Genomic DNA, 17,996 nt, shown 5'->3' on the forward strand with positions numbered 1-17,996 from the left:
CAGGCATACCGACCACAGGGACGTTGAAGTCCTTTCCAGGCTTGTCGTGGAGTAGGTTGGTTAGGCGGCTTTTTACTTTGTCACGCAACGGCGGCGGCGTGGCGTCGCAGTGGCGTAGTGACAGGGTGTTTGGCCCCAGGACTCAGAGATACCGGGTTCGAATTCGGGGTTCCCTGATTTGTCCCGTTGACGTTGAAAATGAGTACCTAGCTTCGGTTAGGGACGTCCTTGGATAGGACGTTAAACAGAGGTCCCGTGTTTGAGCAGAGCCACACCTCAAGCACGTTTAAGAACCCAACACACTTATCGAAAAGAGTAGGGGTCCTTCCCGGTGTGCGTGTATCATATAAATCTGTCTGGATATGCAGCTTGTACTCTTCAGTACAAACCTGGTGTTTTACGCCTTGATGCGGTTTACCGGGTATGCAATACAAACAAACGGCGGCTTCTGCCCATGTGCCATTTTGATGGAATAAACTTTGCCAAAGACTACAAACAACGTGTACCGAGAGCTGTTATTACTCGACTGCACTTAGGGACGGTGCCGCCAACACATGACCAATAAACAAACAGTGTAACGTTAGAGTTCAACTTTACTACGTAATCACAATGGACCAATAGCAAGTTTGGCAAGTTGATTTTGGTTCATCATATCGCCTTGAATACTCTTATTAAGTTCATTGCTTTATATATCACTAGAAAGCTTATTTGGCGCCCTTTGTTATGATCGTACATTCATGCGTTAAGCAACAGGGCCACTTATGTGAGCAGGACGCAAAAGCAAGTGGCCCAAATTTCCCTTGATTATATGTCAGTGCTGACCTTATTACCACTCACCTATCCTGTCAGTTCTTAGTAAAATAATACCATAGGCAGACAGTTCACTTGTCAACCTTTAATTCTTCTTAAATTTCCACCCTTCTAAAGTGTTTTATACATTGATAGTTTTTACTGGCAACTAAAATTACCCATGCCAACAGTAACAAACATAAACTGAACCTTGACTCCAACAATAAAGCACAAAGTGTCACACATAACAGTTGTAAGTTTTGTTTTCTTGTTCCTTCTCAGGTTTAGCTGTAGCATCAGAACTAGCCATTTTCCCCTTGCTCTTTGATAACGTTTGCTTTGAACTTTGTTAGAGAAAATGCATATTAATGAATCTAGAAACTTCATATAACGAATCGAAAAGATCAACAAAATCTGAACAAATGGAAAGCTTCCATCAGATCCCCTACAGTTACGTTACACAAAAACTCTCTTTTCAGCAGATTTTCAGCTTCATCTGACTTCTGACCTTTAACCTTTTCGAGCAGTGTGAGTGCTGACAGCTGCATGAGCCAACCAATCAGATCTTTGGAACTGGTCAGGTGACCTCCATCCCATAGGAGGAGATGGACCATGTTGGCGGCCACCCTGGCACTGGGTCTCTGTAAAACAAATTCAGCAGAGATCAGTGAGTGAGAAGAAACACGTTTGGCCTATCTTGCCTTGACCATCGTAATGACTTATTTAAATGTACATAGGTGTAACAATGTCATGTTGCTTGCATGGTAAAGTCGTTTTTATCTGATGAATAGATGAACATCCAAATTTGTAATCAGTCAAATCTTGCAAATTCCACCATGTACACCATTAAGACCGCCAGATTTAAAAATCAAACAGTGGTACCAAGGCCTTCTCAAGAATGTCTGGAACACCTGGATAGCTGAAGTGTACATACCTCTGAAATTACTAAATGTTGCATTTAATTTAGTAGATCTCTTTTTAAATGTGAATGTATTACTATAAGGGTGCCCAGGGGAATAATGATATATCTGGTAGGTTTATTTTCACTGTGAACAGACATCCCTCATAAACCAGGGCTCGAAATAGTGGGTGCATGTGCACCCTTGTGCACCCAAAATTTGAGCTGTGCACCTGATTTTTTACTGTGGGTGCACCAGTGCACCTAGATATTTCTGTAGGCCATAGGGTAAAAGTAGTATTGTACACTAGTAAGCAGAATATTATTGAAATGTAAGTATCAGAAAAAGCAATACAACCATTTGTTTTACTTTATTCTCTATATATGTATTACTTAGAATTACAGATTGAAGTTCTTAAGAGAGGCAGTAGCGTTAACTTTGAAATTATGCTTTGCTGACATTCAACTTTATTTTATGCGGTGTGCCCAAAATTCATTCTGTGCACCTAATCTTTTTGGTTGGGTGCACCAGTGCACCTATTTCCAAAAATGAATTTCGAGCCCTGTTAACACTAAACCATCATAGTGTTGTGCCCATGCTGATGCAAAAGAAAATAAGGCATGCTAGTGTATATGAAGAGAGATGTAGCATATACCTGTCTTGGGTCTCTCTTCAGCAGCAGTCTGACGATGCTGCAGAATCTCCCATCCACGGTGCTGGGCAGTGGGGGCAGGTCGGCCTCCTCGAATGTGCAGGTGTTCAATCTGGTGCCAGCTTCACTGCCGTAGAAAGGGTTGGGCAGACCAAGAATCTCGTAGGCAAGCGCCCCCACAGCAAACACATCTGACTTTGTGTAGTCCACACAGCTTCTTGGCCCTGGGACGGCAGTTGCCACCTGTGATTATTAATATAAGATGAGGTAAATGTGTATTCTGTTAAATGTACGGTGGTTTTATGACACATCACACCTGCAAACATTTGGCCTATTCCTACTTTTTTTTCAGCTCACAGAAGAGTCTGTTGCCATGGTAAAGAACTTGTTGTTTGCCCCCCTTGCTACTAAGAAGGTCTATGAGATACTTGTGACAGCTGCGCCCCCTACCTCTGGAGCCATAAGTGCAGAGTTTCCGTCCCGTGTGTCCAGTTCCTGGTGGGGGAAGGGCACCTGGAGACTGTTGTTGTTGTCGTACAGGCAGCAGCCAAAGTCTGTGAGAATCAGTCTGGGACAGCCGTCTGGATAGAGATGGTATCAAGGTTACACAAGGCCATCAAAATATCTCTTCATGAAAAAAATGAGTCACTAAAAACTGTTTGTGTAAAAAACACACAGGCATTCCTATCAACTGCAGCAACATTAACAAGGATGATGCAGCCATTTCTGCCTCATCACAATGAAGCCAATGACCCTATTGCCATAAGGAAATGAAAGTTACATGTACAAAACTGTACAATGAAGCAATGCATTGCCATTAGTTTTGTGGTTTCCTAGTATTGATATACAAATGTATTTCATTCATTGTAATACAACCTTACAAGAAATACCTACTATGCATCAAAATTTTCAAATTTGAAGGTGCAGTCATTTGCAAAATAACATTTCGGCCAATACCAACTGCCGTGCACCTTTGACTGGTTGCTGATGTCGCACTTCTGCTCAGGTCACGTGACATAGCTGCTTTAAGTCTAATTAACTTGAGAAGGTCCCAGAGGACTGGTCAAAAGATTGCTGGTAAGCCCTTTAGCTTCTGTACAAAAATAGCATGTAAATTTGTTGATAAAACATTTCAGTCAATAAGAGATCTCATGTGTCTTGTTCCTGACCTCCATGGAGCTCAACAAGGATGTTGTCATTCTTCAGGTCACGATGTGCTATCCCATGATCCAGCAGGTGGGACACGCCCTCCAGTAGCTGGGCAACCATCGCCATGGCAACCACGGAACTCGGTGTGTTGGTTTCCAGGTATTCCTTCAGTGTTACTGGGTACCTATCAAGAAAAGAAGAGTGAGATTTGAATAAAAACGAAATCAGACAAACCCAGAAAAGAAAAGAACAACATGAGAATACGAGGATAATGTTTGCAAGCAAATACATAATGTTTACCCTTACATTGTCTAGCCTAAGAAACTACTGCTCTGTTTATTCTTACTCCCATGCATTCATATACAAGTATGGCGACCCGTCCCTCTAGCTCTGTCCTGCCACATGCTACATGTATATTATGTACATGGAAAGGACATGCCCTAACCACATATACCAATGACAATTAACCCACAGCTTGCTGAGTATTGCTGCTAAATCATAAACGTATACATACATACAAACGCTGATTGCAGCTGCAGGGTGTTCAGACCACTGCAGCAGCAGTACATACGCAGTGGACTACTACTACATACAAACGCTACCAAAATTATAACTTTCTCGGCAAAGGTAATTTAAGAAGAATGTTGTACCGTTTCATGACGATGAAGAGTGTCATGTTCCTGCCGAAGCCGTCAGGGTTGAACCTGGGCGGCAGTGCTGCGGGGTAGTTCTGCATGGCGTCCGGCAGCAGGGGCACGGTGTCGGCAAACACCGTCAGCATCTCCACGATGTTTGGGTGGGGCGGCAGACGCTTCTTCTTCACACGGTTCCTGTTTAAAGAGAAAAGTTTCACAAACATTACAAGATTTCTACACAGCATAACAGCAAAAGAACGTACCATACCTTTTAAAGAATGTTGTTGGGCTCTCTACTTCCATCCATCCACTCTGCAGTAGTAGTCATAGGGTATCCCTTGTTAAGTGGTTCCGCTGCAGGACCATAGGAAACCAACAGGAGGCCCAAAATCTAATCATTTTGAGGTCTCCAAAAGACCTACCTAAATACCAACTATCAAGACAATCCATTCAGGCATTCTTGAGTTATCGTGTTTACAGACTGAAGGAAGGAAGGACACAAACAAACGCTGACCAAGACTTAACCTTCTAGTTCTAGGCGGAGTTGCCCAAGATATTGTACTTGCTACAATTGTCGTGCAATTAAGTTCTTCTTCCATGTAATCAAATCAGCGTGGCCTTACCCGTTCTCCCAGTCCCTGCCCATGACACGCCCGTTGATGGTGACCTGTCGGGCGGGGACGACCTCCCGTCGCATCTCTCTCAGGATGGCCTGACTGCACGACTCCACCTCCAGGTTAAACACCATCTTCACTGCGAGGGTGGGGCGGTTGTCGTGGCAACTGGTGGGGTGATTGACAGGTCCTGTGGCAGGCTGCTCCTCAGTTTCAGGGATGATGTTGATGTTGTTGGATGGCTCCTGCAGGAAAAGCAGAGTGACCTGTTAGACTGGAAATGGTAACAGTAACAATAAGTTCTCAAGGCCTAGGTTAAGAATGTTGTGTTATCTGATTCCGGTAGGCTGCTCCTAAGTTTCAGGGATGACCTTAATAGTTAAAGGCTAAGACAGAGATTAAAGGGGACATCACTGTCTCAAACCAGTATATAACTGTCTCTCATCACATGATAGTCAGAATCGTCAGTCATTCAACATGTTAATTTACTCATATCTATTCATATACATTTATGTATAGTTTAATTCATTTGTATCTGCATTTCCACTTGACTGTCCTTTTTATGTATAGATGTACTAAGTAGTAGACCTTATGAAAGTTGCTGTACTTCTGTTGTGTCAATAAAGAATTCTCTGTAACAAGTGAAGACGATATTACCAGGTTTAAGAAGAGACAGAGTACATCACAGAAGCTCTGTCTAGTAATATAATAATACCTGTGTCTGTTCTTCTGTTTCCTCCATGTTTCCATCGTCCTTCAGTCTGGCCTCGTACACGACAGCATTACATCCCTGTCCCACACACTCTCCCAGGGCAAAGTCCTCCAGCTTGTACTGTTTACCAGCCTTCAGTAGTGACGCAGTGCCTCTCAGTTTGGGGGTGAAAGGATGGAAGATGGCCTAAGAACACAGATGAGAAAACTAAGAACAAGTCATAACATTTGGAAAATAAAACATTAATCTTGTTTCTTGCTTGCTTATGATATATATTTCCCAACCGGGGCCGGGCTGTGCTGTTGGGGTCCCCCTGGAAACGAAAAAATATAAGTGTATATCAATACTAGTAAATTATCACAAGCTATGCTCTTAAAAAAGTTTTGGTACTTTTGTGTTTTTGCTGTCTATTTTAGTATTATATCATATTTCTTGTTCCTCAAGACTGCCTGGCCGGGCCCCTGATTGGAAATGAGACCTCAGCATTAGCTACCACATACCCTGATGTCCTTGCAGAGTGAATCACAGTGTTCTTCTGTCTCTTTCTCACTGCCTGACATGGCGCTGGCATAGGCCAGGCCCACAAACGCAAAGATGGGGATCTGGCTGTGAGATGGGCTGCGATATGCCAGGAGTCGCATGGCGGCGCTTCTACGCAGGGTGGCAGCAAGACTGTTGATCTGTTTGGGCAGCAAGACTCTGGGGAAAAAAGAAAACACTGATATCATAAACTGAATTGATTTTGTGAGCTGTAACAATGACAGTGGTCTGATTTTCTGAATTTTCAACTTAGAGAGTGGCAACACTAGGCTACTAGTAGCAGACATGAGATCGAGAGGCCATGGGTTCCATTTCTGCCTTACTCCTAGCTAGATGTTGTGTCCTTTGGAAAGGCACTTGATAATACTTTCCTCACGCCACCCAGGTATAAAAATGGGTACCTGACTTTGATTGGAAAGGTAGAAAGGCAGTGGAAGGAGAGAGATGGGCTCCGCCTTCCAAAACCATGCCCAGTAGACACAGTGGATAACAGCACACTACCTTTACCTTTATCAAACTTTACTGACATAGAGAACATTGTCAACAGTAGAGTGTGTACCTGGTGAAGACTGATGATGCTTGTTGCTGTGTTCTTGTGACAGTGATGGCCTGGCCATGGGAGTGTCTGCCTTGAGTCTTGTGCAGCCCCGCCCTCTGCTCGACGCGGTGTCGGATGGTGTGCAGGGTCTGCCGAGAACCCTGGGCCACACCTCGGGCAAGCTGCCATGGGAGAGAAGGGTGCAGAATTTGGGTTATTACTTTTACATGAATCATTGCTTCAAGTTTTATCATCACAAAATGAATTAAGGGATTATACAATTATATGAAATTTTTTTCTTTTGTGAGGGTACGCGTAGTTTGCCACTTTTTTCATATTTCATTGGTACCATTGTTACTCTTAGTAAAATGTGATGGGAAACTCTGGGAAGTCATAGATTATAGAATGTCTTTGTGACTACAAATTGTACTTAATGAAGTTAATCCAAGTTCTTGCCTAGCTTTATCCAAATTACAAACAAATATATATATATAAAGTTTTTTAGTGTTAAGATAAACAATAAACCAATTTGAAGCAATTGAGTTACTATCAGTGTTTTTGCTAAGTGTCAAGTGACATATAAATGAATTTGCATTTCGTATCTGGGTCAAGTGCTCACTATATGCAAGGATGACGTCATGACCACACGAAAATATTTTGATTTGACAGTTGTTAAATGTTAACGACTTAACGTTACATAACGGTGGCATGTTCTCACATGAAACCAACTGACAGCTGTTGCATGGTAAACCAAAAACTAAACCATAGGGCAGCACGATGATGAGTAATTTGCTCGTTACCTGTACAGCCCGTTCCACCAGGGTTTTCACACCCATCAGTCGCTCCTTGGCCATCCCGGGCTGGGCCCACAAAACTGTCCCGAGCTTCCCCGCGAGGAGGCTCGAAACCTCGGGGACCGGCACTTTGGCTTCTTAGTTCAGCGTTCTACGTCAAGAAATGTGTAAGATGCGGGTTTGGTGCCCCGAAGGGGCCCAACAAATGGACGCAACAACGACAAGGCGTTTCTTGCTACGCAGCTTGAGTTGTTTGTGTCTAAAAATAGAGATGACGTTTGGAGAAAGGTCAGTATGAGGGCGACTTAACGATGCTTTCAAAGCAAATAAAAAGAGCACAATTCATCAAAATGTATCAAAAAGATATCTAAATCATTTAAAATAAAATAACAAAATAAATTTGATTATTATAACTTATAGTTTTTGTCTTCTTTTATCACTTTGAAATATATTGTTTATCTCTACGTTCTGTCTTCAGACTAGTGCATTAGACTTCTTAGGGATGAACATTAATATAATGACTGTACAAATACGCATCTAACTCTAAAGTAAGCAAAATATGATACAAATTATTTTAAAGAATACATAAATATACGTCATAACTTATATTTGACACTTTATTGTTACTTCATTGTACAAAAACCTAATCAGGTTACTTCCCTATTTTACAAATGTACTATTCTGTTAACCTCTGAACTTTTCACAATTTGAAAACTTTCTTTGGTACCGGTGTGCCTGAGTGAATTTTGGTACCAGAAAAGGAGTTGAACGCTGGTCGAACCGTTTGTTTTATGAGCGGGGAATATAGACATGAGCGGAGAAGGACAAGGGGAAGAGAAGGCCTTGTACGGCGGCGCAATGTGTGCCTTTCTACCGCCGGACGCAAAGGATGTTAGGTGCGTATACGTTGTTGAAAGGGGGAGGGGCAAGGGTAGCCGTGGCAACAAGACTATTGCAGGGCTTACTTTTACCTGCTGCCTTGTATATAGCCCGTACAACCGGCTGTATACAACACAGCAAGTAAAAGTAAGCCCTGCAACAGTCGTCACGGCTAGGGCAGGGGGGTCCTGTATCATCAGAGTTGCGAAATTATGCATTGCAGGTTGGTGGAAAAGACAGCAAGTAATCCTTCATAGACACACCGTAACAACCGCTTCATTTGTGTGTAGTTTCAGAGAAGTCTTGTTGTCAATAACTCTGTTTTTAAGGTACGTCAAACCCTCAGATTTGTATTAACACTATGTTATGTGGTAAGATTTCCATTACTAGTAATGGTATACGTAGTATAGTACAGTAAAATTTTTGTTGTATTACAATTACAAGGGTGTGTGTGTTTGTATCAACGTAACGCTAATATTATTCTATGTGACGTTATTCATGATTAGGAAGGGGCCTTGAAGGCTTGATGATTCGTTAGAAGCAATATGAACACCACACCATCCCTACATATGTTGTAACAGTGTGTTTTTTCACTGTTACATGTAGTTTACTACGGGACATCCCAGATAACCAGGAGGTGTTCAGCCACGCCTGCACCGACCAGAGCTTCATCATCGAGATAGTAGAGTTCCAGCAAGTTCCAGATCCACAGGCTGCAAAGTAAGGATGGAACTTTGGTAGTGATTTGTGTGGATTTAAAAACTATTGAGAAACTAGGGACGTTTTGATTTCCTTTTTTACTGTTCAAAAGAGAAAATTTCCTTTCTTTAAAAAAAATCACGGATCATTTGCCATGGTAATTTTTTTCTGGTCATTAAAGGGGCATATTGCGACATGAACATAAAACAAAATTCTTTGGTTTTGATTATTTTTCTACATCATTAGTTGAATCTACCTTATAACACTGCACAGCAATATTCATCACGTAAGGATGCGACTTTGTAGTGTCGTGCGAACGTCTTGAAAAAAATTATATGCGCAATCCCCACCGCCGCTTGAATTGGCCGCCATCTTGTCCAACATTCCGACAAACCACCGAACACCGAACGCCCGACGTTCTGAAGTTTGTTTACTTGTGGTGATTTTCCTGTGACGCTCGAACTCCGACCATAACGGTCGATTCGGATTTTTCGTAGCGTTCTACCCTGGCTTATTTGCATATTAACTTGCGGGACGCAAGTTAATATGTAAATGCCCCAGATTTTACACGTTTGGCGTTTTTCGTCGTTTATTAATGGTGGTAATGTGACAAAATGACTGGAATATGTTGGACATAAGTAACAAATAAGTTAAAAATGTGAATCTTAGTGTAGATCTTTCAAATTCTTACTATTTGTAGTTTTTGCCCACCAGATTCTACAATATGCCCCTTTAACATGTCACTTTATTGCCAATTCATTCTAACATTCTCTCAGATTTTGAACCAGGAAGAGCTTTCATCTCTGTAATGTGATGTTATGTAACACGGCCTCTCAGCTTTCTGTTTAACATGCTAATTGAATAAAGACAACAAAGACAAAGAACAGACAACTCATGTTTCAATACAATTATCCTGCCTGTCACCGTAGGTACCATTTTGAAGACATTGCGTCCAGTAACGAAGCAGTCGGACCGGACAACTGTCAGGTGGAGTGTGTGGAACAGATCCCACTGGACCAGACAGGCATGCATCAGTAAGTGTCTGTTTGTTTGTTTGTTTGTTTTCAACAAGTGTACACCGTCAGTACACGTGGGTTCTTTAACATGCTTGAGGTGTGGCTGTCCTCAAACGCGGGACCTTTGGCATTACATACTAGTACTATCTAATATAAGAGGATATCCATAACCAAAGCTAGGTACTCATTTTCCCCTGAGTCAAGTGAGGAAATAGCTAGTAGGTATGAAGTGCTTTTCCCAAGGGTCTGCTATGAATTCGAAGCCAGAACCTTTAGATTTTCAACTAACCTAACATTACCACCTTGCCTGTCTCTTCTGCTGATTTTCAAGGCAAACAATATTTGGGTCTGGTATTTGTCATAGGCAGTTTACCTTCCCTTTTTTCAGGAAAAAATGATAATAATACTGTATTTTCTATGATAGAGGTGTACCTCAAACAAGCCTGTGACATTGAATGTACCTCAAATACATGCATTATGTAGCATGCCATAAACAAAGGCAGAATGCTAGTTCTTGAAATATTTGCTCATCAGAGAAAACACTCTTTCTTTCAATGTGAAATTATTTTGTGCTTATTGAATGACAATATATTTTTGTCCCCAGATGTAGCACAGCCTGGCTGCTATCAGGAAAGCAGGAGGTGGCAAAGTTCAATGAAGGAGTGAGTCAGCTAGCTGTGTCTACTTTCCTTCATGTACTCAATAACAGTTGACTTTGGCTTCTTTTACATTGTCAAGTGTGGTAGACAGTACTATGTTTGTTATAAAGGGGAATTGTCTAGCATGTTAACTCAGATTTAAAGAGCTAGAAATATTCCAGGTAATATATAGTATAATAGTTTTTCAGCACCAAGGACAGGGATAATTCCTGTCCTTGGTGCTGAAAAACTATTATAGTGTTATCATTTTGTACTTATTGAATGACAATATTATCATTGTAACCACTATGTCAATGTATTTTGATAGTCATTCAGATAGTCATGGACACAACACAAGTCGAGGTGAAGGCACAAGGATTATTTAGTAGTCCTACATAGAGATTTCAAAAGAATGCATTTAAGAGTCAGACATTGAACAGTCATGTTCGGATAATATCTGATGTGTTGTGTTTTTTTCTCACAAATATCTATTAGGTGGAAGCCAGAAACTGTGTGAACATCTACCTGGCCCTGTTTAGACTACCCCAGCATGGGACAGATATACTGGTCACCTTTAATGATCCTACACACATTAGGTAAGGAGGACACAGCACAATAGTTAAACATGGATGTGTAATCCCTATTAAATATATTTAACAGTCTTGTATACAAATTTGCTAATATGTACATGTGTGAGTTATGAAATTACTGATAGACAGTCCTGTCTAGTCTATTGTAGAGTACTGTTGATAATCATCCTTCTGATTTCCTTTCCCTAAAATTGCATTTGATTCCGCTCTTTTTTTTTAGTAGTTTGAATTTTGATGATGTACTTCTAATACGCTTTATTGTATGTTCTGATATATTTTTACTTATTGACATGGGTAGTTAGTGTACTGCCATGTGGTTCCAAATGTAACAACATAATTTTAAGTGAATGTTTGCATGATGTGTTTACTTATTCTGATAAAACTACTGTACCTACCTGTTTATTTATATTATATGAATCCTAATGTTTGCTGTTGTTGTTTGTCCAGTCCTTCAAGCAGTAGTGCCCAGCAGCAGCCCGGAGTGGACAGTGACTGGACTCTGGACCAGTTCAAGGCAGTACTGCAGACCCTCAGGATAGTTGACGAAGGCCTGTTTGCTTAAATAGACAATCTAGTGCAGGGCTGTCCCCAGGACCAGTCCCTCTGTCCTGGGACGAAAACTTGCTTCTTGGGACAGAAAAAATTTCACCCCGCCCATTCCAAAAATCTGAACTTCATGACATAAGATTTATAAGAATGTATATTTTGTAAGCTTGAAATGATGGACTTAACAATGAAAATCAACAACATGGGCTTCCAAACACAAGGTGGAACAGAAAAAACTTTAAAGCTGGAGACAGCCCTGATATAACTCTGAGTGTGTAACCCAGTATTCAAAACAAGTCGTGTAAGATTAGATGCCACATTGGTAATGATCATGCAACCTTCCTCCTGCTACCTAACCCTGTATTGAATACAAATTTGGCACCAGAAGGCTACTTCAGTAGAGAGAAGGTTGAAATGATGAAAACCAGTGGAGAATTTTCAACCTATATGGGCTATTAAAGCTGGTGTCCCACTGGACTGAACTTAGTTGTGCCAGATTGTTATGGCAAATTTGCAAATTTTTGTCAATTTTCCCTTGCAGTCACACTGACGTGCTACGCACAGGTAAAATATTTGACTTCTACAAACAAAATGGATGGCTGTACCAAAAATGCCACATTCTCAGTTTCAGCTTTAAATCAGATTCAAGCCACTTTGTGAATTTCTTTTGCAATTTGTCACAATCAGGCACAGTCCAGTGAGATACACGCTTAAGTCTTACTACTGTAACAGGTAACTACCAGCACTAGTAGAAGCTGGGTGTATATTTGCACCTAGAATATGTATCAACTTCTTCCCCACTGAAGCAGCCTTTTTGCCACCAGGGAGCAGGGAGAATGTTGTTTAGAAGTAATGTGTAATTGTATCAGTTTGAGCTTCTATATGTTAGCCTTCCAAAACACATCAGTAAAGTTGTTCTATGCAATCGTTTAAAGTTCTCTCAGCCCTGTACATATTATAAGTGTCAAAGTGTGGAGCTTTTGCTGTCAAATGTTTTCCTGAAAGTTGTCAATGAAGTTTTAGACGTTAGCAAATAATTCAGGGCATGACTGTTGTAATATACTGTAAAGCTATGTTTCTTGAACTGAAATATGAATTTTAAGCCAAAGTTGATATTTCTTGATGTGTCTTCCCAAGCAGTCTCGTGAGTTGATGTGTGTTTGCACATTATTCTATGCTTATTAACCTGTGCTTGGTCTTGCGTTCTTATGATTTTTTTATTTGGTGTGTGGATGATAAGTTGATAGGTTTATACTTTCATTTGAGTCATCACAATATGTTCATTTTGTGTTATGCATTTTGTAAACAGGTCCTTACTGTGAATATTTTTTTTTACAGTTTATTAGAACTTTCAAAACTTAACATTTCTTGCTTGTTGTTGTACAACATACATGGTGGTGCCAATATCAGTCATGTTTGAATTGGCATCTCAGACTAGTGTCCACATTTTCATTATCTGTTACAATATTAAGTTTATGTGTTAATGATTATCAACACAAAGTCTGATTAGTCAATCACGTTTACAAAAACATAAAAGAACATAAATGTATCATTCAATGAACAGCTCTTAACAGTTCATATTTCCCATCATCGAATTTCATAGTCATTGACGTCTAACGTTACATCAGCATTACAGTATTACTGTGAATATACAACTACAAACAATAGGAAGCGAGCGAGCGATGTAACGTGGAGCGATATGGGGTCCTGGTTTAACGAGGGCGCAGTGTGGATCAACGAATCACTCTGATCTGCTGCTGCCGCCGTCCATTTGAGGACTGGAGGCTTGGAGAGCTGGTGAAGTGTGAGAAATGTCGCCGCGTCTTTCACCAAGCATGCCATCGTGTCAAGCAATTCAGCTCTCAGAGAATCTACACGTGTGTGGGGTGCTCAGGAGAGGGTAATAAAATTTAGATCATACTGCTCTTGGTTCTAAGTACTAATTTGCATAACCAATAAGATCTCGTGTGTGTATGTGGTGTGTTGAATTTTTAAAGTCTGCAAAACTCCAGAACCTCAGAATGGATTACGATGATATTTGATATGTGGGTAGGTGTTTGGATGAGGAAGGTCAAATTTTGGGTCCCCTGGTATGTGACCATGGTAGTGCAGCAGAAGTATATGGTCTTGATTTTTTGGTGGCCGACAGCTTGTGATGTAAGGAAGAAGTGGAAATAATGGAGATCCGAATAAAACAAACAAGTGGCATGGGTTTCGGCCCTCTAGTAGTCTGGAACTGCAGAAACGTTTTTGTCAAAAGGAAAATAACTGAACAAAGGAACGACGGATTTCTATGATATTTAGTATGCAGGTAGCTATTAGACAAATCATGCAAATTGGGATTTGATTTGCTTAATAATTGAGGAAAATCTATATTTGCGGTACTTTCCATTATAGGACTCAAATATATGTAACATGTAGTTTATGGCAGATGGAACAATAACGGATACCAATTATCCAAATAAATTCTTAATTTTCATAATTCATACGAAAGTGCCATAATTCTTCTAAGTGATAATTGTTAAATAATTGGACTGTCAACATTGTGACCTGTATAAGTCAGTTAAAAGTGTACATGAACAAGCATAGATTATGCCAAGGTGGAAGTTATTTGCATAATCAAAACATTTCACGGAGATATGAGGTCTCCGAAGTCTTGTTAGTATACGACTTACATACTTCTATTATTTGGGTGGAGAAAATTATTAACTGATGCAATTTATGCAAATTAGGATCTTATATGCATAATCAATGAGAAACATTAATTTTATAACACGTCGTTCTATACGAGACGAGAGAGAAGGAAAATGTCCAGACTATGCATGATGTACAAAATTACTGATAAACTGGTGGACGTACCGACTAATAAGTACCTAATACCAGCTCAGAAAAGGACAAGAAATAGCCATGCCTTTAAGTATCAGACTTTTCAACCTAGGATTGATGTGATGTGTGAAAAATTCGTATTTTCCTAGAACGATCGTAGAGTGGAACTCGTTGCAACCAAGTACCGTGGAAGCATATGCATTAGACAGCTTTAAACAATGCATGCAGTTAGATATGCGAAGGTTAGACGTGACAGGTCGTTCGGCGTAATTTAACCAGCTGCTGCTGCGCCGCGTGCCAGCGAAGCAAATTGGCCGAATGGCGGTTATACCGGCTATATAGATACAGATACAGAGACCAGAGTAGCTACAGCTGGTGGACCGACAGTGCTGATACGTTGCAATGACATCATTCCGGGGAGAGGGGGTGTCAGTCCATTGTAAAACCTGTTGGGATTGCATCAAACAACAATGGAATTATAGTGTAAGTTTGGTCTTGTAGTTGTGTTGTATGTAGTTTGGTATTTGTATGTACACAAGGAAGGTTTCTGTGGAAAACAAGTCATAAGTGTAACGTTATATATGCCTGTGTATACGTACTAGTACTTTGTGTTGATCTAGACACTTCTTTATATTCTACATCGACGTTAGCTAATAGCTTTTTTTGTGTGGGTACGTCCAAATATAAATACAAGAAATATAACAGCTTCCTGTTTTACTCGCTTTAAGCAACTTTGCCTTCGGGCTGGTTCGTGGTTGGTTAGTTAGTTAGTTGGTTGGTCACAACACGACATATATTCCCAGCACGTTGTCCGTATACACGTAGGGAACAGGCACTGCACGAAATGGCCTCGTATCCCGGCGTATACGTACAGGGATTCCTCCGGAAATATTCCATATCCCGGTGCGGATTTAGCGTATCCGTAATAACTTACGGATACTTACGGATACGCTAAATCCGCACCGGGATATGGAATATTTCCGGAGGAATCCCTGTACGTATACGCCGGGATACGAGGCCATTTCGTGCAGTGAGGGGGACATCATCTACATAAACAGTTCTCAACCACGTAATATGTTTGTATATGAACACCCCCCCTCCCAATACCAATTTACGCCTCAGTTAAAATGCATTCCTATTCAGTGCGAGTGAATGAATGAATGGTTTTATTTGATCATTTTGATCAGATGTCGGAAAGTACCTCGCAGCCATAGGCTGAATTGCGTACTTTTTACATTGTGTTACATAAAAAAACTGGTGACATTAGGCAAAACGGTAACAATAATATCATCACTCCTATTCGACATTAATACATTCTAAAATTGCAGGTAAACACTACCTTAAAACAGGTAGGTTGAAAACGGATACGTCGGGATTTATAAAATACAAACATAATTATCATATATATATACTAAGTAACTAGGTAAATTCTATAGCTGACGATCATAGTAATCAATATGTCGGAGTTCTGTTAACTGAGTCTGTTCGTTTAGTAGGGTCGTCATGAATGGTATTGGACTGTTCTGGTATCTTTTTGTCCTTGCTCTTATGGTGGCCAGAAGGTCTTTGTTTCTAGTGTCTCTTAAACTGATTTCGCCCCGGGTAGGTGGGAACCAGTCCCTGTATACATACTAGTACTTTGTGTTGATCTAGACACTTCTTTATATTCTACATCGACGTTAGCTAATAGCTTTTTTTGTGTGCGTACGTCCAAATATAAATACAAGAAATATAACAGCTTCCTGTTTTACTCGCTTTAAGCAACTTTGCCTTCGGGCTGGTTCGTGGTTGGTTAGTTAGTTAGTTGGTTGGTCACAACACGACATATATTCCCAGCACGTTGTCCGTATACACGTAGGGAACAGGGGGACATCATCTACACAAACAGTTCTCAACCACGTAATATATTTGTATATGAACACCTCCCTCCCAATACCAAGTTACGCCTCAGTTAAAAGGGTCCTAAACTCCAGAAGGCGGTGTTATTTTCCATTAGATTATGTATCAATTAATACATAATCAGCCGATTTTTTACAAAATTCTGCTTGTGGTGAATTACACAAGGTGTGTTTTTTAAAACAATATTATACCTACTAACCCCCTGCAGACCCTACCCATGTATTCCCTATGCGTTAACATACATATTTGATCATGGATATTATCGGCATAAATGAGGGTGGTTAAGCACAAGAAGAAGGCAAATTGTTAATAAGATATAAAAGAACACATAGCAAGACGAGTTTTTCTTAACCACCCTGACATTCTTTTTAAATCTAACTCTTGTCAGTCATTGTCAGGCACATTGTATTGAGCCATAGGCTGAGGTTGTTTGGAGGGTCACCTGAGTAATTTGGTAGATACTGAATGATTTTTGATGCGCACGGGACTAGTGGGTACCTTATCGCATACTGTAAAATTTATTCATGTTTACTTCCTAACATTATCATCTATTGGAAAATAACTCCCCCCTCTGGAATTTAGGACGCCTAATCAGTGTGAGTGGGTGATATCGAGTGAGTGACTGAGTGAGTGCTTGAGTAAGCGAGTGAAAAGTTGCGAGGCTATGATAATATCTACCAGCCCCCTTTACTCGCTGGAAAAAATAGCAGAAATTGGCCAAATAGACTAAATTGTACGCCAGAGGAGCTAGCCAGCCATAAATGTATGTCGGGTGCAAATTGCACTTCTATGGCTGGTCAACTCCCATGGCATATCAATGGAGGTCTATTTGGCCAATTTCTACTACTAGTATTTGTCTCGTAGCCAAAGGAGTCTGATAGAGACTAGGGCTAGGGGACAGATCGAGAGCAATACACTGGCGCCACATTGTCTGGGAAAATACGGATTATCTTTACACCATGCACCAACGACTCCAGCTGAAGCCGCTGACAGATTACTGCCCCCACACCTAAATTTCACACGGGGATTCGGGACGTACGGTGTCATCATATCTCGTCCTGTGCAACTTAAGATGACAAACATGTTCACGTTTTGGAAAATGTGAATCGTGGTGGGTGGCACCCATTTTTATTTTAAGGGAAAATTGATGCTCGCCAAGACCTGCTAGGAGGAAACATGCCTCAAGACATGGGTTCACCTTCCAGCATGGAATACCGGGGAGTCAGTGGCATATTGTCACTCACATTGTAACGTGAAACGTAGAGTCAATAGTGTATTTAAAAGATACAGAGAAGTATCGCACCCCTACGCTGCACCTTGCAGTGGTCTGAGTCACGTGTCCTAACCGAGACTTCTGGACTTCTTCAGTATCAGATTGTGACCGACTCGAGTCGAGACCAGAACAGATTTTGGATAGACATCTATAGTGGTGAGTACCGCTTGCATGTTCGTTTCACTTGTAACCGCAAATCTTTGACCTGTCGCTGTTGCAGCGTTTTTACGCGGTCCGCTACTCTCCAATCAGATAGAGGAGTAAGTCCGGCTGGTGTTTGATGTGTTTTTAGGCGTTTTTGTTGGGCT

The 17,996-nt window shown here is 40.9% G+C and overlaps 2 protein-coding genes across 3 annotated transcripts; one reads left to right on the top strand and one right to left on the bottom strand.

Moving 5' to 3' along the window:
• Positions 1-1,036: 1,036 nt before the first annotated feature.
• LOC136443061 (serine/threonine-protein kinase PINK1, mitochondrial-like) lies at positions 1,037-7,592 on the bottom strand. The gene is made up of 10 exons (XM_066440126.1): positions 7,329-7,592; positions 6,550-6,710; positions 5,951-6,149; positions 5,454-5,636; positions 4,748-4,983; positions 4,140-4,319; positions 3,510-3,673; positions 2,791-2,921; positions 2,344-2,583; positions 1,037-1,430 (listed from the first exon to the last, which is right to left on the bottom strand). Exons 1-10 carry the CDS (start codon positions 7,380-7,382, stop codon positions 1,194-1,196), a joined length of 1,785 nt encoding a protein of 594 aa, XP_066296223.1. The 5' UTR covers positions 7,383-7,592; the 3' UTR covers positions 1,037-1,193.
• Positions 7,593-8,007: 415 nt separating this feature from the next.
• LOC136443261 (ran guanine nucleotide release factor-like) lies at positions 8,008-13,251 on the top strand. Of its 2 annotated transcripts, none has more exons than XM_066440424.1 (6): positions 8,008-8,218; positions 8,808-8,921; positions 9,830-9,934; positions 10,521-10,578; positions 11,050-11,150; positions 11,592-13,251. In XM_066440424.1, the coding sequence occupies exons 1-6, from the start codon at positions 8,133-8,135 to the stop codon at positions 11,704-11,706; spliced, it is 579 nt and encodes a 192-aa protein (XP_066296521.1). In that variant the 5' UTR covers positions 8,008-8,132; the 3' UTR covers positions 11,707-13,251. The 2 variants fall into 2 exon arrangements, with proteins under 2 accessions (XP_066296521.1, XP_066296522.1); XM_066440425.1 differs by lacking the exon at positions 8,008-8,218 and adding an exon at positions 8,315-8,424.
• Positions 13,252-17,996: the final 4,745 nt, after the last annotated feature.

Source organism: Branchiostoma lanceolatum, chromosome 10 (genome assembly GCF_035083965.1).
Source record: "Branchiostoma lanceolatum isolate klBraLanc5 chromosome 10, klBraLanc5.hap2, whole genome shotgun sequence".
In the NCBI taxonomy this organism is placed as follows: Eukaryota; Metazoa; Chordata; class Leptocardii; order Amphioxiformes; family Branchiostomatidae; genus Branchiostoma; species Branchiostoma lanceolatum.